General features: G+C 41.5%; 1 protein-coding gene and 1 long non-coding RNA gene across 4 annotated transcripts; one reads left to right on the top strand and one right to left on the bottom strand.

Moving 5' to 3' along the window:
- Positions 1–1,088: 1,088 nt before the first annotated feature.
- On the bottom strand, positions 1,089–8,359 carry slc35b3 (solute carrier family 35 member B3). Of its 3 annotated transcripts, none has more exons than XM_048266980.1 (10): positions 8,310–8,359; positions 6,811–7,035; positions 6,486–6,607; positions 6,062–6,216; positions 4,597–4,704; positions 3,810–3,907; positions 2,860–2,952; positions 2,356–2,467; positions 2,030–2,099; positions 1,089–1,868 (listed from the first exon to the last, which is right to left on the bottom strand). In XM_048266980.1, the coding sequence occupies exons 1-10, from the start codon at positions 8,340–8,342 to the stop codon at positions 1,718–1,720; spliced, it is 1,167 nt and encodes a 388-aa protein (XP_048122937.1). In that variant the 5' UTR covers positions 8,343–8,359; the 3' UTR covers positions 1,089–1,717. The 3 variants fall into 3 exon arrangements, with proteins under 3 accessions (XP_048122937.1, XP_048122939.1, XP_048122938.1); XM_048266982.1 differs by lacking the exon at positions 8,310–8,359 and adding an exon at positions 7,847–7,956; XM_048266981.1 differs by lacking the exon at positions 8,310–8,359 and adding an exon at positions 7,351–7,950.
- An 8,676-nt stretch (positions 8,360–17,035) lies between these two features.
- On the top strand, positions 17,036–23,681 carry LOC125309688. Its single transcript, XR_007196172.1, has 3 exons — positions 17,036–17,119; positions 22,749–22,850; positions 23,220–23,681. It is a non-coding gene; the product is annotated as an uncharacterized LOC125309688 (long non-coding RNA).
- Positions 23,682–24,001: the final 320 nt, after the last annotated feature.

Below are 24,001 nucleotides of genomic sequence, written 5' to 3'. Positions count from 1 at the left end.
CCATTAGACCACCAGCAGGGCGGCACTCTACCTCATACCGTGCTGGCAAAAATATCATAACTTCATCCAACGCTTTGATAGATACAGAGCCAGCAAGATGCATGAAGGACAAAACAAAAGACATCGGCAGAACGTGAAAACATTTCATAATTGCTGCCTACAGAAGGAGCACCTACACATTCAGCCGCTAGTTGTAATAGCAAGTGAATACACCTGCTGCAGTGTGGTTGAAGGGTTTTTAAAAATTGAGACACTTATTTTCGAGTGATTTAATTGCTACATAAATAATTAATGGGAGCCAATGAAATAGGTCCTTGGTAGGCTTGTTTTTGGAGACTGAAAATGTTGAATTCACTAGACAAGCATTAAGCCTAGAACGCCATATTTGATAAATGTGTATGGTGAGTAGGTTAAAACAGGCACAACTGGACAGAATTACGTGGAGGACCAGTGAGATTCTTTACTTCCTGCATGTAGTCTCTCCTGGGATAAACCAGAGCTCTGGTTTCATAAACATCAAAACCAGATGGGTGCCAAATATAGTTATGTGGTTTGACATCTGTATCTAGCACAGCTGAAATGGGAGTTCCTTGTCGTAAGGTAGTTAGCTCTGTTCTCTTCCGACTGTCAAACTGCCCAGAGAAAACAGAAGAACAATCCCAAAGGCTGTTGCTTGCTGAGCTTTTATCAATCCCTTTGGGACATCAGACCTCTCCTTCAAGAGCGGAGTATCACCCTGACACACACACACACACACACACACACACACACACACACACACACACACACACACACACACACACACACACACACACACACACACACACACACACACACACACACCATTTTCTGCTCATCCAAATTAGGTCTAAAGCCAAGCTCTCCGAACAATATTTGTTTTCTTTCTGGTCCTATCTTATTCAAGGGTTACTAATCAAGCAAGCCCAGGGCTATCTGATGGCTAAACATCTGAGAAGCTCTTTGGCAGACGTTCAACATCCTTGGCTGGCTGCAACCAATGAATACGAGTCATCTGGCAAGCTAATTACCACACTGAAATTTATGAAAACACATCCACCCGCCTTGACTTAACTTCCCCGTTTGTTTTTAATGCAAAAAGAGCTGTCCGTTCACCAAACAAATGGTTAGCAAATATGGCAGTTGACACGTTGGTCGATAAACATCCACATCCCTGCTCCTGCACCTGAAGATGTCGCAACTCACTTTTGTTTTGTTTTTTTAAATCCCCACTTTCAGTACAATCAAGAAATATAAATTAAAAAAGAATATGGAAATTTATCCATTTCGCAAACTTGATTCGGAAAAACATAAACGAAAAAAGAAGTCCTTTCTTGTGGCACGTGCAGGTGAAGATTCACTGTTAAAGATGACTCCATTTGGTACACATTCAACACAGACATTGTCCTTTTTATAGTCTGTGGTTTATACTTTGAACCATCAAACCATTCACCTTCCTTCAAGTCCTGCACAATTGATAAAAGTCACCATTAATAGTGCAAAACTGCTTTTTTGGCTTTGTCAACAGTTTCCCTTTGATAGTAAAAAGTCTTCGTCCGTGAGAGGCTCCTGATAGGAATGTGACTGACCAATGCCCTCGAGGTTAAGCCAGTGTGGAGACCCACATCCCCACATCCTAACCAAAGTCCCTGTCCATTTGTTTAGGTCCAATATATCTGGGGGCCCCTAAAAACAGTGTCTAGACGTTCTGGGAGAGCAGCCGCACCTTGCGCTCCCTTAGCAGCTGACTGCGGAGCTCTGCCAGGGAGGGCAGCTTCATCTTGTCCGCGTTTTTGCTGTAAACGTTCAGGAAGATCCCAAGCAGGACCAGCAAGCCTCCCCAGATATACCTGTAAAGATATTAATAATCCTCAACAGAGTAGAAATGACATTTGAATTCATTTTTCACATAGTTTCTTCTTACATGAATACAATATGTCAATATGTTAGATATGTACAAAAATATATGGTGGGTTACTTGATAGAAATAATGTAAAATACATATACATACTGAAATGTAAAAGGCTTTGAAAAGAACATGAAGGACAGCACTATCGTCATGGCTTTTCTGCCCGTTGTCACTGCAAGAGAAGGAGAGAAATGTCTTCAAGGACTGAGGGAAGGTAACTTCCTGTGTGTCTTCTCTGATTCACAAGCATGGGTGCAGATTATGAATTTTAGCAAAGCTCTGAGAGAATTACAACTCCACAGCACACAACCATTTGAGTATGAAACATTGCCCACTCTTTTATTAGAGTTCAGTCATTATGCTGTTTTTCTTTTTTTGTTCGCTATAGTAACCACGAGTGTTCCAAAACAGATGAGTGATCATCTCACCTGTGACGGCAACCAGGGCGCCAAACAGCTTGATCAAGGCCAACACAAACGAAATGCCAAAGTAGCCCGTAAGGGAGAAGAAGAAGGCATAACCGTACGTCGTCACAGGGTGCTGAAAGGGAAAGGAGCAGCGCTTCAGACAACAGAAATATTAGGACTAAAGGGGTTGTGTATGAACAGGGAGATCTAAAATAACACTAAAAACACAAATTAGGATAATAGTTAATTAGATCATTTTAATTTTACTTTTATTTTGGGTGGTGGTGCGAGACAGAGATGGGTCGCAAGAGAGATAAACGTATCATTCAGTTATTCACCCACACATACCTTTTTGTTCTTTTTTTGTCGCGTTTGTCTTTTTGCTGGCTTGCCATAATGAGTTCATGAACACTCACTAAACAACACAGAGGCCTAAAATGCTTCACATATAGACCCAACTGCATAAACAAAAATGTGCGGGTCTGATAGGCACGTCAGTGGACACCCAGACTCCCATTTCCTTACCTGAGAGCAGAAGGCCACGGCTGGTCCCAATCCGCCGACACAGAGCAGGCCAAACAGGATGTAAACAAAGCCAATGGAGTAGGAGTACAGCACCTGAGGACGACACAATGCCCGGTCACCATGGTTACAGAGGTCAGCCTCGCCATGGAATCCCATTAAGCACTGTGCTAAAGGTAATAGAAGTTTGTGCTACAGTACATTAGGGTATAGCTAGGAGAGTGGCGCTCACATGTGAAAGACATGAATAAGGTAAGGCCATAGCATGATGATGAGACTGAAAATGATTGGTTGTACAGTGTGATGGAGTTTCATGAACTAGCATTTAAATACTCGCATTGCTTCCTTGGACAAAGCCAGTGAACAAGTTTCTCTTCCAAACATTTCAGCTAGGCAGGGAATAAGGATGCACTCTGCTTTGTGTTTAGCAACGTGGCACCGTCCAAGGACTACACAACAAACACAGATACACAAATCACAGACCCAAACAGATAGTGAGGAGACTCACTCACTGGGACCATAACTGCATGGTATGGGAACTGCTCTCAATACAATAGAAAAGCACTTCAGAGTTGTGCGTACAGCACAGACCATATGCGGCTGTGACCTACCCTCCATACTGGAGTTATTTGAGGGAAGATGCATTAGGAAGGCAAAAAAAATCTTGAATGATCCTAGTCATCCCAACCATGAACTATTTGAGCTATTACCATCTGGCAAACGATATAGAAGCTTGAAAGCTCGTACCACCAGACTCCAAAGTAGTTTCTTTCACCAAGCAATTAGATTGCTGAACTCATGCTGAAGACAACAAGGTACTTTTTTTTTTTCCTACACACACACACACACACACCCTTTCATTTATTTATTTTTTGAGGAGAAAAAAAACACAACGAATTGTACTCTATTATAAACCTATAATGAGATGTAATAATAGAAATCTTGAATCTTACCATCTCGGAGTTGGAGCCATTGTGGAGTTTCATGGCCTTCTCCTGAACATTTCCGATAGCCGCGTCCGCACACAAGGCCAAAGAGATGAGAAAGACCCCTGAGGCACACATGTGCACACACAAACACACACACACACCAGTAAGAAGAGGAGTGCTCATGTGTACTATATCACAAAAACAACAAATGAGCTCTCGTTCAGAGCCCACACCCTAAAGCCAAGCTGTCTGCACTGAAGGTCAACAATATCCCCTTCAGAGCAAGCAATCTAGACTTATAGCGAGTCGGCATCTGCACTCTCAAGGCCACAATAACAAGGCAACACTCTCTGTTTTACATTCAAAAGTTATCCAAGTTTGTTTTAGCCGTCAGCTCTCTCCAATTCAGGGCATTCAATTATGTATTTGGGACCACAAAAGTAAATGAAATAGAAAATTAGCTACTGTACAGTCAATTGCTAGTTTTTGACAGGTTATCCGCCCTGATCCACCAGGTGTAAAGACACATAAGTGTTCTGCATGATGGTTCCACATGATAGTTCCGTCACTTGCCCACACACACCAGTGGCAAAATCAACCGTTTAACCGACAAGCATTCGATAAACAATGGATTTTAATGAGCAGCCCCGACAGAAATAGAACTGAATCACAATGCATACGGTGGCGGCGGCTAGTGTGTGCAGTTGAACACAATGAAATCGAACATAATCTAACATCAAAAGAGGAGTGCAGCACACTCATGTCTGCGCCTATGTGGGGAGGCCTAGAAGCGCTGAGCATTGTGCCCTACCAGTCACATTAAAGCTGGGTGCCACTTTGCTGTCCGCCAGGGTGAACCAGATGAGTCCCAAGCTCATGCACAGAGCAGCGGAGACGTCGACCGCATTGTAGCGTTTCCCTGCAACACATCAACATACACACACACACGCAGACACACACACACACACACACACACACACACACACACACACACACACACACACAGAGCATCTGAGTCCATCTGAGCACAAGCACAAGACTTTGCATCGAGTTAGAAGTTGAACATTATGAGTGGTTTGTCTCTGTTTGACAGGTGTGTGACAGGTTGTGTGTGATCTGTCTAATACTTGTCATCTTGATGAATAGACCCTTTCAAGTTGCACTGTACAACACTGCTGTGTGGTGTGCTTATGGCCATGTTTCACCCCTGAGACGGGAGCTCATTGACTTGATTGGCTCAGTGCAGATGTCTTCAGTGGGAGTTGTTGTTTTTTGTGGTCAGGTGAAATAATCGACTCGTCGAGTTTCGTGGAGCTCGCCCCGCTCTCAACGAATGAGTCGCCAACGCCAGCCTCTGATCTGAGGAGTTGAGAGGAGCTTCCGTGACACTGGCTGCAGGTTGGCTTTCCACGCGGCCCCTTTGAACAAGTTCAGGCGATACAGTGTGCACACACACACACACACACACACACACACACACACACACACAAGTATCCATCGCAGAACAGAGGCATAGGAAGCATGCTCAAGAGAGAGAAGGAAACAGGAAGATGGGGGAAAAGTTTGAACTGGACTCTCCCACTCAATCACAGAAACGAGTGAAGAGGGTGAGGAAGGTTTCAGATTGGACACATGCAAAAAGTGTAAAGGGGGCAAGGAGAGGAAAAAGGAGTCTTCCCAAACAGGCCAATGCCTTGGGGATGACAAGGTGACGCAGCAGGTTGGTCTGGCGTGCTTTGATTCGGCTCACCCCTTTGAAGGGCTCGCATCAGATCCCTCCCGCGTTCCTGAACACACTCACACACACACAGCGCTGCTCTTCACTCACTAACGCCCCTGAGGGACCTGCGGTCCACACCGGCACACAAACTCTCTCTCTCTCTCTCTCTCTCTCTCTCACACACACACATAAAAAAAATCACAATAAATAAAGGGAAAAAAAGACTTCTGATCATGAGGATAAGGAATCTTGAAAGTGTGATGCAGAGATGGAAATCTCAAAGGCCAGGAGAAGAGTCCAGGGTCTTGTCGGAATATAACACAGGACAAGAGGAGAGGATGGCAACTCCATGAGAAGTTGTAAACTGGTTAAAAATGAGTTAACAAACCAAAAACCAAACGTGGTACACACAGGTACTGCCTCAGATACTTAATTAAATCCAAGAGCGAGGCCTAGATTAGTTTATTTAATTACTTACACTGATTAAGTCTAAAGCTAAACACTTAACATCAATCACTTAATCAATCAATCATCCTGTAGCGCTTAATATATTTACCTTGTATGAAAATCCCTCCTATCATAACAGGAATGAGTTTGCAGCACTTGAAGATGACTTGTGTGGGATAGTTCAGGTATCCCAAAGAGGTGTTCGACAGACCCATGGTCCCAACAGTTAAAAATGCGATCATCATGTACGTTTTGCCAGGTATTCTGCAGATAGATGTAAACACAATTTTAACAACATGACTATGGTGTAGATAAAAACATTGCTTCATTAGACTGTTGACAATAATTGATATAATCTAAAATATTGATACATCAGCTTGAATTTCCCCTTGGGGATCAATAAATTATCTATCTATATATATCTGTCTATCTATCTATCTGATTGGCTGTTGTGCCACCAACTGCATGTTTAAAGAGTGAGAGAGAGAGAGAGAGAGAGAGAGAGAGAAAGGTCAAGCACAAGCAAACTGCACCTTCTCCGTTTATCCTGTGTTAGCTGCAGTTCCACCAGGCCAAACATGGAGTAAAACCCAAATTGCACTAGAGTGAGGTACCACCCAAAGGGTTTAAATCCCTCCACAGAGAATATAAGCTCCTAGGAGGAAGAACAACACAGATTTGAGACCATGCAGCCACCTCTTCTAGAGAAAGTATCGTGTTATTAGTCAGTGGCATGATCCATCAATTATTACAATTTAACATACTTTAAACTGAACATGCATTTGTCCTTATGTATAGACAGGCATGCAGACAGAGACTTTAACTAGTCTAGAATACATGAGGCATGAGCTTATTTACCTGCAGATAGCCATAGATGAGGTAAAACACAAAGACTCCTGCCACACAGATGAAGAACTGCACAGGGGGGTTGAAGGTGCTGAGGTTGATGCCTAGTACTTTCAGCTCCTCAACAGACTTGATGTGTGGAGACATGACCTCCGTCGAGGAGGGCACGGATATGGAGATGTGCTTGCGAGAGTTGTAGTTGATCAGTCCGAATTTGGCACTCATGATGTCTGCAGGCTGCAAGCAAAGGTCAAGGCATTTGATTAGTGTATGACACTGGGTTAGAGGATTTGCCCGCAGATTGCTTCTGACAGTCATTTGTGAAGACAAGGTTGCTGTTTTGACAAGATGATGACCTAACTCCTCTTTATGTTAAGAAGCATTTTCTTGTAAATGATTAATCATAAAGACACCCTACCTTCATGGAAACATTAGCCCTTAAGATTACACCATTTTTATACAACCGTTGGTATATTCTTCAAGCATTAGGCTACATACATTAATAACACTAGCATGAGCGACAGGAAGCAGTGATTCCTTGGTTTCACATACCTGATCCAAGCTCTGACAGCTGGAGACAAATGATCATTGATATGATATCCGGAGATGCCCTAAGGGTTGAGTAGTGCCTTTCGAGTAGTGTACAGTGCAGTGTTTAAACCTGCCTTTGGTACCGGACATAAAAGACGGACACTGTCCGTTGTCTCATCATCATGCAGATAAGCGAACTGTAGAACAGCCTCCTTGCCATATGACAGTTGCTATCTTCGGTGAGAGGCTACGGATTGCACATGATCGATACGGACCATATTATCAGCACTGCGTTTCTGCAATACTTGCGACAAAAACGTGATGGAAATGTTTCACAGGCGACTAAAACAACATGTAGCTAGCTAACTGACCAAGCTAATAATTAGCGAGCTAGTTCTGTATGCAACACTTCCGGGGTACTCATGGAACAGGCAAGTCTTTTTTATTGTCTGATACACGTACTGATCATCTTTACGTGTGCACGTTTATCGTCCAACTTATTTAGACATGCAATTACCTAGTTATGGGCTGACATCATTTGCTAATATGAAAAAGTACTCCTGCTCGTTACTCCATAGCTGCTAGTGTTGTTCCCCCGGCAGCAGCCAACAACTTCCTCTCTGATTGAACTTTAACCTGGTAACATAGAGCTCTCCAATTGGTTGTTTAAGCGGTTGGCAGCCCTCGACGTGTACATATGATTCTACAGGTATTGACAACACTATGGTACCATCAGAAATGTTACAGATGGAATTCTGAATACAAATATTGCCCAGTTAAATGAGAAAACTGGGTCACAGACTATATCATATTACTGTAAGCTACACAATTTGGCATTAGCTTAGCTCATGTTGAAAACACTACCTAAACACATCTGAAAGGTGTATGCTAATCTAGATAATTTAGAAAATATGCAACATCAATGATCATTATTGCAATTGTTTAAAAATGGTCATGGTCTGTGATCTAGGCAACTGCACCTGAATAATTTTGGTTTCCTCCGATGAATCCATTGTTTTTAGGCTTCTTCTCTGTGGAGATGAACTAGTTTTGTCTACTCTGGGAACTGGCATATCCTGTTTTCCAAGATCAAACATCAAGCATCTGAGCATCCGGCCTACTCTTAGCCTACATTGCTTACGTAGATTAGGCCTAGTAGGTTACTTGGCTGTGTGTGTTTCATAATTTATACATAATATGTGTTTCATAATTTATTCATAATATGTCAAAGCCCTCAAAAATGTCAAAATATTATTTTGTGTAGTGGTTTATCAATTCAACCACATCATGACTGATGGAAATACACACTTGCAAAACTGGAACCGGTGCTCTCCTGTAACAGAGCTCCTGGCCTGTGCTTAAATATGGACAGACCTCAAGCCTCCGTCCCTTCCCCCTCCTCTCCTTCACCCCCTCTCTCTCTCTCTCTCTCTCTCTCTCTCTCTCTCTCTCTCTCTCTCTCTCTCTCTCTCTCCCTCTCCTTCTTTCCAACCCCCTTCCTCCATCTTCCTGTCCAATCCCGAGCCCAGTGCCAGTAGATGACATCGAGCGTCTCTCCCCACACCAGAGGTTAATTCACTCCAGGATGGCATTATTTCCTCCCAGCTCTTTGACAATATAAAAATTCAGAGTGGACAGCCCCATCCCTCTTCCATCTCAGATTTGATTGTAATGGTATTGCCTTCTGTCCCTAGGAGGCCTCCAGCCTGCCTGGGCCCCACCACGCTTTATGACACTAAATAGCCAGGCTACAATTTTTCCATCTATTCAAAAAAATGCTTAATAACTCATTGTGAATGAGGGCTCTCTGTCTTCCTCGTCGGTCAGTGTGGTCAGGTCTCAGCCATGCCATTTACAGGTTAGGAGATAAAGAGTCTCTCTAGGTCCCGAGACCAGAGCCTTAATTGGCCACTGTGAATTTACAACCCTTTGCTGTGTTGCGCCGTGCTCCATAAGATAGTCCCAATGAGACTTGAATGCCATATTTACAGCCTGTTAAACAGCATTCGGTTGTCTTCGTGGAAGAAGCACTTTTCTCTCCATCTGAGTTTATAAGTGTGACTGTTTCTTACTGCTGATGGATTTGGGTAATGAATTCTCCACCCTTTTCCCTCAAGTTCGCTCACCAAATGATAAAATACCTATTTATTGATTATTCAGAGAGCTACGCGTTCTTGTAATGGCCTCATACCAGACTACAGGACCTATCATAAATAAAGCATAGAAGGCGTGGAAGGGTAATAGAATGACCCGCACCAGTCAGATCTGGATTCAATATGGCCTGTTGCATTGCAGATCAGAGGGAACTTTAAATCTTCTGGAAGAGTACACCAGCTGAGTGACCTCTGCATGTTCTGCATTAGGATGCAAGACCGGTTAATGTCTGTCAGGCTGACAGAGGATGACTTGTTCTGAAGGGGTTGCATGTTGCATTGTCAAGGAATAAGACAAATACTTTACTTTGCATTATGGCTATACCTTACAGAAAAGACAATGGTTAAAATGCACATTAAATAATCAATTAAAGTGTTCAAATATGTGAATAGCTGTTAATCTTCTGCACTATATGTTTGAGAATTGAAAGAAAAAGAAATGTAGACGTTTTTCTTCCATGTTTCAGCTGTTTACTAGTGCTGTCCTATTTTATGGTGTCTGAACGAAGCTGCGAGAGAAAGATGCCCTGGTGTATGTTTGAGAGCAGAGGCTTTCTCCATGGCGGATGGTCAATGTGTCCATTTCCTAATCCTCTTCCGATGACCCCTCTGTATCCTCACACTAACCCACTTTTCTCAAATTATAAGGAAGGAAATCAACCCATACATCATCGCCCACTCTCAATTTCAAAGTGCCACCTTCAAAATGGAAAATACCAAAGGAAAATGACACAGGCGCCCATCTTATAAAATAATCCTCCAAATTTATTTGTCATATAATGCTTATCTCTCCCAACAATGGGGGAAGGGACCCTTTTTCAAAGAAACGCTTTAATGTCCACCAATCTTATATTAAATTGAAGGTTCCTTAATAACCTATTTGTGCTCGCCCTTATCCGCGGCTAAAGTGGCCTGTCTGCTCTGTCTTTTCCTGTCCTTGTCTGAAGCCTGCTGCATGATACGGAAAACAGATGGTATCTCGGCTATATTACTTCTCAAAGCACTCATATCCTCTCTCATGTTATTTTCTTTGATCTGTTGGGCTAGCTGCTCTCACTTTTTCTCCTCTTTCTCTCTCTCTCTTGCTCTCTCTCTTTCCCTCTCTCTTTCTCTCACTCTCATCACAGAAAGCTTGGCCATGTTGACACTCCATGCACTGAGATGGTCAGAGTTGACCTTATTTATATTTCATGTCTTTCTGATCAAAGCGCAGACATGTAGCTCTGCAGAGAAACTCAGCAACTCCGTGCCTTTGTTTTGGATTGAAGATGTCACAAAGTTTTCTCAGATACACAATATCTCAAGATGACACAAATATATCTCAGCCAAGTCATTTGTAAAGGATTGGCACACCATGCCAATTTGATCTCATATGGGAATAAAAAAGTACACTTTTGTAAGTATCATCTATCTGTGCAACCCTAGATCTGTATTTTCAGTTACTGTAATAACTAGTACATCCAAAGTAACCAAGTCAGATAGTGTATAGAGAACATGTGGCATGGTGTACTCAAAACAAGGTGACGTGAAAGCCCAAGACTGGAACAGACTTTAATGTTGGCTGCCAGGAGGGGGAAGCATACCTCTTTGCAAACTCACCAAGGACAGTGGAGGAGAAATGTAATTAAAGACCCAATTTGTGATAGAGCAAATCTGTTTTTTTTTTCTCCTTAAGTCAAATGTCAGTCTTCCATAACATACTCAACCATGGGAACACAAATACGCGGGAGGGAAGAGTGTGCAAATATGTCTTCAAGGAATGACTAACATGTTTGATTGTCCTTTTATTTAAAATGAAGTATGCATCTGTGCAAGGATAGGAAAGCAAATTATGTTGTGTTAGTTAATTAAGAGTTTTGCTATGAGCAGTAATACATTTGCTTGTTCATGTGACCTTTAAACACATTATGTATTTTATAGCTCTCGATTCTCTCGAGTTTGTAATTATTTTGAGTGTAGTAGGTGCAAAATGCAAATCACAGCAGAGACATCCATTATCCCTTTGTATGATATGGTATGAGTGGAACATGTATGAAGTAAAGTAAAGTTCATTGGTTACCTAGAATTCTTATAGAAGGGAATTATAAAGTCCTTCACATCACTTTGATGGTTGATGAATTAACAAATTATGAAATAGTTTGGCTAGCTTATGCAATGGCTGCATTGAAAATGTGTTACTTTGTGTGTCATTCGTGTGTCAGCAAAACACATGCTCAGACATTGCCACACACTGACACACACATGCACCCCCCATCCCACACACACACACCAGACACACTCTAGTGATGAACAGCAGCGCGTTGCCAGGATTATCGCTCACAATGGCACATTTAGGAGCGGGGCTAAGTGGAGGGGAAAGTTTATTTAGTTTACCCCAAGGACATCTCCGTGTGTCCGTGGCAACAGGCAGCGCTCGTGTGCGTATCTGACGTCTGACATCTTTTGAAAAGTCCCACGTGACTGGCAGGGAGACACTTTAGAGGCCATGGCAGGGACCGGGGTACTACAGGCCGAGTATTGGGCTGAGATGGGTGTGTGTGTGTGTGTTAGTGTATGTGGGTATGGGATGGGGTGTGTGTGTATGTGGGTATGGGGGTGGGAAGGGGTGTGTGTGTGTGTGTATGTGGGTATGAGGCTGGAGTGGGGTGGTGTGTGTGTGTGTGTGTATGTGGGTATGAAGCTGGGGTGGGGCTGCATCTCTGCAAGCCTCTTTGGGTGTCTCTTATCACAGTATAAGAAAAAAAAACGATGTGTGAAATGGATGGTGTGGTGTAGAAGAGGAAGACATGAAAGGGGCGAAATGAAATTACAAAGCTCGCTGACTGCACAAATCATGCATATAATGTTTTATAGCTCGCCAAAAGAATTCAACACCTGTGGCTCACCCGTGCTATAATTGCATGTGAATCACCAGATTTAGAGGAGGTGTTTTTCTTGGCACGGACAGGTGAGGAAAGAGTAGGAGAAGTGAGAGAGAAAGAGTCAGAGAGCAAGAAAGAGAGAGAGAGAGAGAGAGAGGGGGGAGGTGAGTGGAAGGAGTGGTAGAGGAACGCCCAGTGCACCGTTCCTGTGAAAGAGGGTGAGCCACCCACAGCTCACTATACTCCCCACAACGCCATTGCTACACTTGGCTGGGTAATTGCTATGTTTGTTTACCTGGGCCAGGAATCTGGTGAAGCACTCGTGAACACACATTATTTGAATCCCCTTTTTTATATTACAACACGGGATGAGTTTTAATTAAAGACGGCACCCAGGAAACCATAAATCTAGCTTAACGCCTGGCTCTGTTTCTGTGTTAATCGGCACCTTTCGGACATATAATTCATGGTAAATGCAGTATTGACATGTTCACCTTTGTGTTTCCCTGAATTTTCTACCCTCCTTCTTGGCCAAGGGAATCACATACACTGTATATATATGACCAATAGGATTCATGCATGAGAACTGACCCCATGACCTTGAGCTAGTTAGCATCTCGCTCTACAAGTCTTCAGATAAACATACTGTACATCTGAGATCCTCACTGCGATGATGTTGTGGTTTTAATCCATTAGTGTAAAAATGCTCGTGTCTGCATCTGAGAGAGTAAAAAAATACATCAAAAGGCTTGATTAAAGATGGAAAAGGATGTTAAAGCTCATTATAATGTTAAACGTACTGTATGCTGTTATATCTGTGTACCTTATATACTGGTATAACAAGGTCATACATCGCTTTCCACCACTGTAGTGGGAAAACGGCTGAAAACTAACAAGTAGCGAGGGAACTGGGGATTTAGTTGGAGGGAGTTTGCATTCTTGTAAAAACCCTATGGATGGTTTCCCCCCTGGTCATTGTTGAGACGCACGGCAAGCAGCCCCTTTTAGAGAAGGAATGAGAAGTTTGTGTGTGTGTGTGTGTGTGTTTGTGTATGTGTGTATTGGTGTGAGAGAAGTAGAGAAACTCTAAGTGTGTGTGTGTGTTTGGGAGGGCTTTGACAGGGCCTCTGTCTCTCTGTCTCTCTCTCTCCCTCCTCCTTGATGTTTGAGCCAAATTGATTACCCTTCTTCTTCATGTGCATCGGCAAGGCCCTTGTTTCCCATCATTCCTTGCCTGAGCCTGCGGTGCCCACAGCACGGAGTTAGTGTACAATTACATATAGTTTAATATCTGCCGAACACCTTTAAACAAGCATCACCACTCGACCAGGCGATTTGTCTTCCCCAGCCGTTTCTCCATTGTACATCTTGATAGCCGAAGATTGCTCCAAGCCATGTTTAAGCATTAAATAGTGTATTATTATTTCACATAAATCAAGCAAGGATGTGATGGTAGTGGTGGGTGGGTTGGTGTGTGCTGCGTGGTGAGGCAGTGGGCTTCATAAATGTTGCATTCCTTACAGACAGTATTTTAAAAGCCTTCCGCTGCAGGATGTTGGAATTTCAGGATAAGGGGCACTTGTGCTTTTTTACAGTAGCATAAGAACTTGGCAACACTAACGGCTTTTCAAAAGCATCACATTGTGCTAATGAAGTCCATATAACTTCTAATAGATGCTCACTGTGACCAGAAATACATTTTTGGTGCAAGTTGCATCCATGACCAATTTTTTGTTTTGAGTGTCTGAATATTTCTCTTCACCATAGTAACAATGTGTCATGGAGAATCACATCATACCTCAGTTTTTATTTTAGACTTTGGAATAGTAGTAGGAGCTGTGAAATGCCTCTCTGTCAACTATGTGCACTGTTGCTGCATGTTCTATTCAGCTGGTTTTCAGCAGAGGTTACAAAATCTCTCTTTCAATGACTCTTTGAGGAAATGACTTCACTCAGGAAGTCGACTGTCAGCACTACACATGAGCAGGAATAAAATGTTTTAGTCATCGTGACAAAAGTCGTTTTTCATCGTTTGCCTCAAATGGACTGGAAACATAAACAAAAGACATAGAAGGAAATTGAAAAATAACTTGTTATTATTTCACCAAGAACACTTCACACATCTTTTAAAACTGCACAACTTGAAATGTTCACTCAAGACACATTTGACAAGATAGATAGACACAAGATAGGCCACAAGATCAGTTTGATAGTAGGATTTTTACAAAGATAACAAAAAAAACATATTTCAGGAAATTAAGGAGACCTCAATGAATAAATGTAATTAATATAACCAGGTAATGTACCAACATACATAATGTACCAACATACAATCTGTATGATCCATTGATTTCATAACTGGAACTGCAACAGTAAACTTAGTTTTCACCAATGTTCTTTTTCACACAGTATATGCACAAATGTAATAGACCCAACAGGCCTTAGGGCACTAGAGTTTCAACAAGCGTCAGTACTGTAAAAGTCCAGTAAAAGTTATTGCTGTTGAATTGATTCCAGCACAGTAGAGTAATGATGAGGCTAAAAAAGACACAAAAAATGTCTTTGAACTAGTTTATACTTGAAGAGGATCTACCTCCCGGCTCAGTGGCTTACCTATAGGGAAACGGAGGAAAATAGCAGCTAAGGATGACTTAATATCTTATTATTAAATGATTGGTTTCACTTTGTTATCTGCACCAGTATATGCATCTTCACACACTTAATCACAGAAAAATATCCCCTAATGTTTAAAGGGACACCAGGCAAGCCTGATGCTTTTTCTCTACGAAACTCCCCCTCGCTTGGTCTGAAGCTCTGTTCCTTTTCTTTGCATCTTCCGTCAAGGGTTTTCGCTGCTTCTTCACCGGGTCTACCATAACACACGTTTGCAACAATCGCTAGCGTTTCGTTAGCCTGCCTCTGTGCTGTGGATGTAGGATGTAAACTGATCCTGCTTCGGTCAGCGGGTACGATACACTGAACTTGCAAGCGGGATATTCTTCCTACAGGCAGTAGGGGCGGGCGAGAGAGTCTTCATTAGCCCTGTAATGAGTCATTTAACCATATACCGACTTACGAAGATGAGTAATTAACACGAAAATGTTGCCTGGTGTCCCTTTAATATTTATCTGTTGATTTTAACCACTGTTTACAGATAATGTTGATTGATTATGAACAATATTCTGCCAGAGGTACCCTAACAGAGTGCTAAACATGTGTATGGCAGCAGAGCCCAAAACAAAAGCCTTTTTAAAGTCAAAGTTTCAAATCTGAAGTGTTAAAGTACATAGGTGACATGAGAGCAGGGGCCTCTGTATGTGTGTGTGTTCGCGCGCGCGTGTGTGTGTGCGTGTGAGTGTGTGTGTGTGTGTGTGTGTGTGTGTGTGTGTGTGTGTGTGTGTGTGTGTCTGAGAGAAATCTGCACGGCTGTCTGTCTTTTCTCCAGGGTCCTGAGGGTGAATGCCTCCGCCTTGACATGTGCCTGGCAGTCTGATCTCTTCACATGTAGGCTCACTTCACCTATGTACTGGATCCTTTGGTATGTCATGCTTCCTCTTGATCACCTTCTTGCACTGACTTTCATATATAGATGTAAAGTACAGCCGTGTCTGTGAAGGAATACCTTAAAGGGTAAATGCAAGGTTAAACTGAATAAACATAAGCCAGACACCTTCCGTTCAAAGCTGTCCAATTTTTTCTTGCTTTACAATGCTGAGAGAGGAGCCAGAACGTTTTTTTTATTTCCACAGAAATGTTTAGTACTGCAGTTTCTCAATGTCAGCCAAATGTCCCACAAGTGTACCTGTACAGTTTAATAATTGCAACGCTTCACTCAAAAAAGTGCCAGCAAAACACTTTCAAATTAAGCCAAATAAATATCATTCTTAATTTCAAAAGAATCTATCCTTCATTAACAGGGGTGGATCATTTCTTTTGGAAGCCTTTGTGGTCCTTTGAAGAGACACTTTGAGCTCTGCTGTTGCACGTCACTGGAACTGAATGCCAGGGCACATCCTGTGATTAATTGTTTGTGGTACACCACTTCAAACACACCGGGAGGTGAATATGCAGTTGAGTGTCTGAAATGATCTCTGCATTCCCAAACACAAAGCGGTAATTGTTAAGCAACTTTTGACCCAACATTAGTGCACTTTAAGACTTCTAAGCACCTGGCTGTATATAACGGCTTATCACAGTGTGGCAAGGGGGAAATGTATGACTGTTTAGTAGGGTAAGTGGTGAACAGGATGAGAATCCACACAAGCATTAAGAACATGAACTAGCTATCGCTATACCCACATGTGGCTTGCATTAGTTGTTGCACAACATGCACCTTTGCAAATGAACATGTGCATGGGGATGACACATCAACAAGCACAATGACACACACACACACACACACACGCACGCACGCACGCACGCACGCACGCATACACACACACACACACACACACACACACACACACACACACACACACTCACACACACACACACACACACACACACACACGTACATATGCCATAAACAACATTCCCTTAACAGATCTGAGTAGCACAACATTTAAGCGGTCTCTCCTCTTCTTTTCCTTATCTTCAGCTTCCTCTGTGCCCCATGGTGAAACATTTCTTGGCATGCATGATCTCATTTAACTTTGATTTCCTTTCTCTCCTGGACCGCATTCTAGATGTTTCCAATTTCCAGGCCATTCCCCAATTTTCGACTTCGATGAGAGACAACACATGCAGGCACGGCTGTTTCGGTAAAGTAAGGCATGGGTAAGTGATGGTTTAAAATGTTGTTTCAGATAAAAACAAGCGATTTTTTCAGATGATAAGAGTTTGCATTGCAAAGAACAGGAAGCCTTCGGATTCTGTTTTCATGTGTTTTTGCTATATACATGACACGAGTACCTCACTGACTTTGCTTTACTTAAGAAGTAGAAGTGACATACTTAAGAAGTAGAAGTAACATCTTTAGTTGCAAAGGATAAAATGTATGCTTGCTATTAGGATGTGGGGTCATGTATGTACACAGCCACCAAATATTTTATAAGTTGAACACATACAAAATGCCTCAGAGACTTTTGTTGTTTGTTTTTTGTATGCACGGATGTATGTATGTATGTAGGTATGAATGTATGTATGTATATATTTATGTAGGCTATACACAGTGCATGTGTGCGTGCAGGTATGTGTAGGCATGTCAATATGCTGTCTGTATGTACTGTAGGTAAGTATGCATGTGTGTATAAAAGTGTAATGAAATGTGAAAAGAAAAATATTGGACTATATTCCTTTTTTTCAGGGATTGTCACACATAATTGCCTCTTACTGTCTCCAGTGGATTTAGTGTTCAGTGTAACTGCATTTTTTTTATCACGAGCATTTTAATATTTAAGATCCAAGCACTAAATCACCTTAGACACCCTTAAAACGTAATGTGACCATCAACCAGCAAGTTGTGGCAAGTGGCATATGGTCGTTCTGAAACATGTCTGCTAGGTTTTTTTTGTACTTTCATTCTGAGCTGCTGCAGTTTGAAGAGCCATATCAGAGGCAGAATAAGGGAATTCTGGGATATTAAGCGCATATTTAGGTATGCAAAATTAAACACAGAGATTTATGTATACTGTCTTTTCTTATTCGCACATATTCATATAAATGTGACTGTGTTTCTTTGTGGAAAAAAAGATAATATACCTTTAGACAATTGGAATACTTGATAGACTATAATTTATTTGCTGCTCTTTGTCTGCCCTCACTTATACTCTAATTTAAAAATAAATTTCATTGATTTTTGAAAAAGAGTTTTTTATCACCCGATATAACTGTAATAAGTCTTATAGGAAAACAATGGTGAGATCAATGTTATTTCTTAATGCATCTACAAACATAAGACTGGTAAGCTCCATATGGTCAAAGTGTGCTTACTTCTCTTCAGGGTGTTTTGTTATAGTCATTCAAAGCTTCACATTTTCAGAATATTTGCCAAATTTGTTTTTGATTAACCTTTTGACTGTGGAGAATGTGTCCAGCCTGTAGAATCTTTTGTTCACTAGAATAGAGCTCTTCATTGTGTAAGTACGGTGGGCTGTGTAATCCTATAACCAGTATCAAGAACAGACCGAATTTTAGGAAATATTTTTAAAAATCTGGAATTTCCACACTCTCTGCGTCGTTTATGAATCTTCGGCTCATTTCCATATCAATAGGATTAGTTTGTTAAGTGGAGAAGTAGGTGTAATGTAAGCAGCCGTATAAATGTAAATATAGGACACCAAAAATTATGCATTGATCTATTTTTGTACAAGCAGCACTCCTGCTGATGCTGTTACAATGTACACTACAGTCTGAACAATGAGGACTCTTTGAGCTTTGAATCAATTGCAAATGCAACCAATACTGTAAGTGTCAATTGAATAACAAATACGAGATGTTCTAAAATCTCAGACACACTGAAGTGGGCGTCTTTCATCTTATTCTTTTGTTTTTCACTTGTAGATGCTCATAAACACACAACACACACACACAGGTGGATTTGCTCATGCATACAGAATGTAAACACACACACACTAAGATGCATACAGACACACACACACACACACACACACACACACACACACACACACACACACACACACACACACACACACACAGACACAGAGAGAAAGAAACCAGTAAAACCTTACTAACTGAAATAACTGTCCAGAATGAAAGAGAGGCAAACAGAGAGATAGACAGACAGAGGGGCAGAGAGAGAGAGAGAGAGAGTCAGGCGGATTACTCCGGGTCGTGTGGCATTGACTGAGCGCCGCGTCTCCTTCTCCGTCTGGGGCCGTGATGGATGTGTGTCTGTTGCGCTCAGCGGCCCAGTACGACTCCCCCGTAATTGAAAACTCGGCTTTGTTGTCTGGGGACGTGTCCTCGGTAAAAGCGGCCCTCAAAACAGGAAAACCAATAGTGGGAATAGACCCCTGAACGTAATTAATTTCGGGGGTGGGGTGTGTGTGTGTGGGGGGCACTATTATTGCAGGAGGAAGAATTCTAATCAGTTGCAGAGTCCTTCCTGTTTGGGTAGCGTGACCGTAACCAATTACAACTGAACTCTGAGTTACAGTTCCACATCCTGTTCAGCCCAAATAGTGAGTGGTCAGTCTTGGGATTGCATTGGTGAAGCGCCTGCGAAGTCGAGGGTCTGAAACGGGGGGAAGGCTGAGAGATACCACTGACTGGACGGATGTCAGAGAGAGGCATTTATACGTATGAGTGACAAACAGGCTTTATCTGCATCCAGATGGCTGTCCATGGGGACTTATAGTTGGATAATTTGGTTTGGTGAAAGTACAAGAGAAAGGGAACATGTTATGGATGTACCGTATTAGTTGTGATTGTGATTTTTTGTGGAACCGTTTAGTTTTAATTCAATAAACCTTTGGACAAAACAGGAAAAAAATTATCATCCTGATGATTATCTAGACTTGAATAAAATTTGAATTTATTTTGGTTCAAAAGGAATAAATGAGGGCAGCATGAAACCAACTTCCTTTCTAATTTCCCTCACAAATCAAATTGGTTCGATCATTCTGGGACTGCCCAGATATTAAGTAACCATATTTGAGAACAATGTTCCTAGAGTTAGCCATAATCCTGATTGAAATAATATTTCCCTTTTCTTTTTTGCCGTCTGTCTGCCAGTGAAGGAACTAATCCACCATACTGTATTTGTCTTGTCGTAAGCCACATCTTAATCAACAGACAAAAATTCAACTAAAGAAACAAACACACAAACAAAAAAAAATCAAACTTATGGATGTTGTGTATTCGGCTGCCTCCGAGCCAATGGCTCTGGGATGCCTTACATGTGGTCATAAAAGTTTGCTTGGTTTTAAATACATGGTAAAAATGACACAGTGCAGGAATCTCAGGAGCAATAGAGGGAAGATCTGACCTGCCAAATCCAATCCTGCTGGTCTGATTTCCCTCACCAAATCCTCGACTAATCTCTTCAAAGGGCTTTTCCCAAGACCTGGTCTGTAATAGTTATTTGGCTCTTATTAGTCCCAGGGTCTCACCCCAGAGGTATCCCTAATTCACTTTTGATATGATTGTTTAAATGATGTGGAATTGTAGCCAGGCACATAGGGATTTACTGATTGGGACTGGCTATGTGACATTGATTAATTCATTTTTCCCCTTTCCTTTTACATTTTTCTCTGCACAGTGCGATATTCCAGGTTCACTCTTTGAGCTTTTGGACCTGTTATGAAATCAAACTTGACATGCAATTAAGGGAAGAGTAAATAAGCCCTCAAACAACCTGATCTGCCACTTATGCTTCACTTGCACGTCTATACCTCGAGCCAGCTCTCAATTTAACCTCTGCGCCTAGATGGGATATGTCATCAACAGATAATTATGTAATTAATAGTTCTGCATTAATTGATGTTATACGGAATTTGACTTACAGCATTTAGGATGACAAATTCACTGGAATATGATGTCTTCACTGTGTTTCAACTTGTTGTGGTTTAGAAATATGCTACATGTTTCCACTTTTTTGTTGTCTTTTGTAAATTATAAAAAAATAAAAACATCTTTCTATAGCTCTAAAACTGATGTATAGTTTATTTTACTGTTCCTTTTGTAACTGAAGAGTTGGACAAGCTTGTTGTGTTACCCGTTACACATTTTAGCTTACAATAAAATAAACATCCTCTAATTAGCAAACAACTATTTCCATGTGTTGATTATCAGAATACTGTGTAAAGTAAACAAAAAGTGCTTCAAAGGATGGATGGACACAAACACGCACACACACGCACACACACGCACACACACACAAACACACACACACACACACACACACACACACACACACACACACACACACACACACACACACACACACACACACACACACACAGACACAACATGAGAAATGGAAGTGAGTTTGTGGGGAACATGGGTTCCCAACTCGCTAAACTAATAGCAGCGCCAGAATCATCCCCCTTGTCCTACCTATAGGATCATTTTCAAAACAAACGCTATTCCTGCAAGAATTGATTCTGTTAGATAGTACATTGATCACCTACATCGCCTGCAGAAAGGAGATGGCTTTACAAGCAATAAGATGAGGGACAATTATATTATTTTAGTGAAATAAGACAAAGTACAAGGCCTGAATGCCAATAGCGAGAACCCAGCACTGCTGTGCCTCTCTCTCCCTCCCTCCCTCTCTCACTCTCTCTTTCCATCTATCTCCCTCTCTCTCCCTCTTTCTCTCTCTCTCTTTCTCTCACCTCCCTGTGTTTGTGTGCTCCATTCTCAAGTGGCACGATAATCCAGTAAACTTCCACAGCCACTGTTTCCTCCATGCAATCAGGATGTGCAGGCTCACCCGTGATTGCGTTCATTTGTAAAACCATCCAAGCCAAAATTGAACCCCAAGGCTGATAAACTATAAAGATGCTGATCTGATCGGAGGTAAATAGACTCCACTCCGGGGCAGAAGGTGTCAAGGATACATCCACAAGACCAATGGCTTCGTATACCTTATTCCAAACTGCTGTGGACTGGAATACCAAAAAAAATAAAGGGGTGGAGGGGCAGAGGGAAAGAAAGGGAGGAAAAAATGCAACTGCATGTCTGTTATTCTTTCTCTTGCCTCTCAATTAGAGTAAATTTACAACTAGCATATTTATAATTTTGATGTGTTCGCAGGGAACCTCATTATATTCAGTTTATTCATTCCTTGAATGTCTTTTATGAAGCTACACACCTTTTTATTACTGATCCTCAGGGGTTCTTTTTTTTCTTCCTGAACTTAGTAGAGCCTTATATGAAATCTGCCAGAACAAGAGCTTAATAAAACCTTAAATCACTCTGCACCCAGACAAAATAAAACTTGCGCAAATGTTCATCTTTGCTATAACAACAATTACAGTGTCTCGACTCTGGAGACTTTTTCACTGTTATTACACTGACAGTGAAAGTTTACATTAAGTAATAATAGCAACACCATGATCATTACTATCAGTAAATTACGCTGTTAATACAATCTAGTAAACAGCAATTTCTTTAAATAATTGCATGTTAAAGGCGGATTGATTATTTTTGCTCATTTTGTAAAGACATTCTCGCAAATACACAAAGGAAATTACATCAGATTAGTCCATTTATCTTATTAACTGTTGTGTTTTGAAACATTTGCTCTGGATGAAAGCGAATGTGTGGAATGAAGAGGGGGAATCGGAACCTGTGTCTCTGTTTTCCCAGGCCTCGTGGCCTCTGTTCTAGAATGTCAGAGATGTCACTAAGAAGAGACGAATTCCAGAGGGATTCTGAATGGGACGATTGAAGACCTGCTTTGATTGACAGGTCTTCCTCTCTCTCTCTCTGCCCTAAGGCTGATTGACAATGCGGTTCATCTCACATTTTGTGACCGAACTAATCCAGTAAATTCCTACCAGACGGCTCTGCATCTCAGTGGAGGCAGTTTCTTTTCCAGGTGGAGTTTTGGGGGCTCCCAAAATAAATATGTTTTCCATCTGTGACTCTAAAACAAACTAAATATAATTAAGTGTGAGTATATAATTAAGGAAGTTAAGAAAGTGTTCTTTTGCGAATAAATTAATACGAGGACTAATTACATGTGGGAATTATCATCCTGTTGTGGTAATGATGAATATTTTCATAGGTATCTCAATATGGTGCCAGTTTGAAATTGGATCACTTAAGTGGAACAATTGATCTCTTGCCAAGTTCAATAATTAATTTACGTTGCAATGACTTATAAAGTTCTAACTCCTGACAAGACTTCTTGCCAAAAATGTCTTCAGTTTGAATGCTTGACCTTGCTCTTTCTTTTCTTTCATAGTATCAAACTTCTGTTGCTACGAGGAGGGGAGAAAAAAGAAAAGATTAACAACAAAAGAAGATTTCCTCTCTCTTTTAATTGACTTTAATTACCATAAGGACTGTAACAATTGTGGCTTACTTTAATGTTGCTTGTATGGAGATTAAGGAGTGGAATATGAAACATCATCATTAATCTTCATTCTCAGGGAATGGAATGCACCAGGTCCTTTCTCTGGTTCCAGACTGTGGCTAGTTCAAGATACCATGGAGGGTTTTGTTCACCAAACAAACAAGTGTTTTACGGGATATCAAACCTCATTTATGTGTCTCATCACATGTTTAACGGCACCTAATGATAATAACAATAACTATAATGAGAAGAAGTGTGTGTGTGTGTGTGTGTGTGTGTGTGTGTGTGTGTGTTTTATGTGTATGTGTGTATGATGAGAAAAGGGAGCAGAAACAAACCACATACCAGTAGTTTCTAAGTTACCGAAGTGACAGTTTCGATGACTGCGTGTCTTTGTGAAACCGTTCTTTGTTTTTCTCACAACTTCACAAGGAGCAGCAGTCTAATGAGGGGGGGGGGGGGGCAATAGCAAAGCAATACAAACTGGCAATCCACAGTAATGTGACTGACAACATTCCAGCATAAATGTTTAACCAGTTAAGTTTAATGGTCCTGAGCCTTCTCAGACGGCTCAAAGAGAAACCTGCAATGGCCCATAGATCTGGAAGGCTGTCTGAACTTGTAGAAATGTTTTTTGGCTATTCAACAAAACAGCCTTATTTTTAGCGATG

This window comes from Alosa alosa, chromosome 16 (assembly GCF_017589495.1).
Source record: "Alosa alosa isolate M-15738 ecotype Scorff River chromosome 16, AALO_Geno_1.1, whole genome shotgun sequence".
Lineage (NCBI taxonomy): Eukaryota > Metazoa > Chordata > Actinopteri > Clupeiformes > Clupeidae > Alosa > Alosa alosa.
The sequence above is the reverse complement of the archived record's forward strand: the minus strand, read 5'-3'. Positions and strand labels throughout refer to the sequence as shown.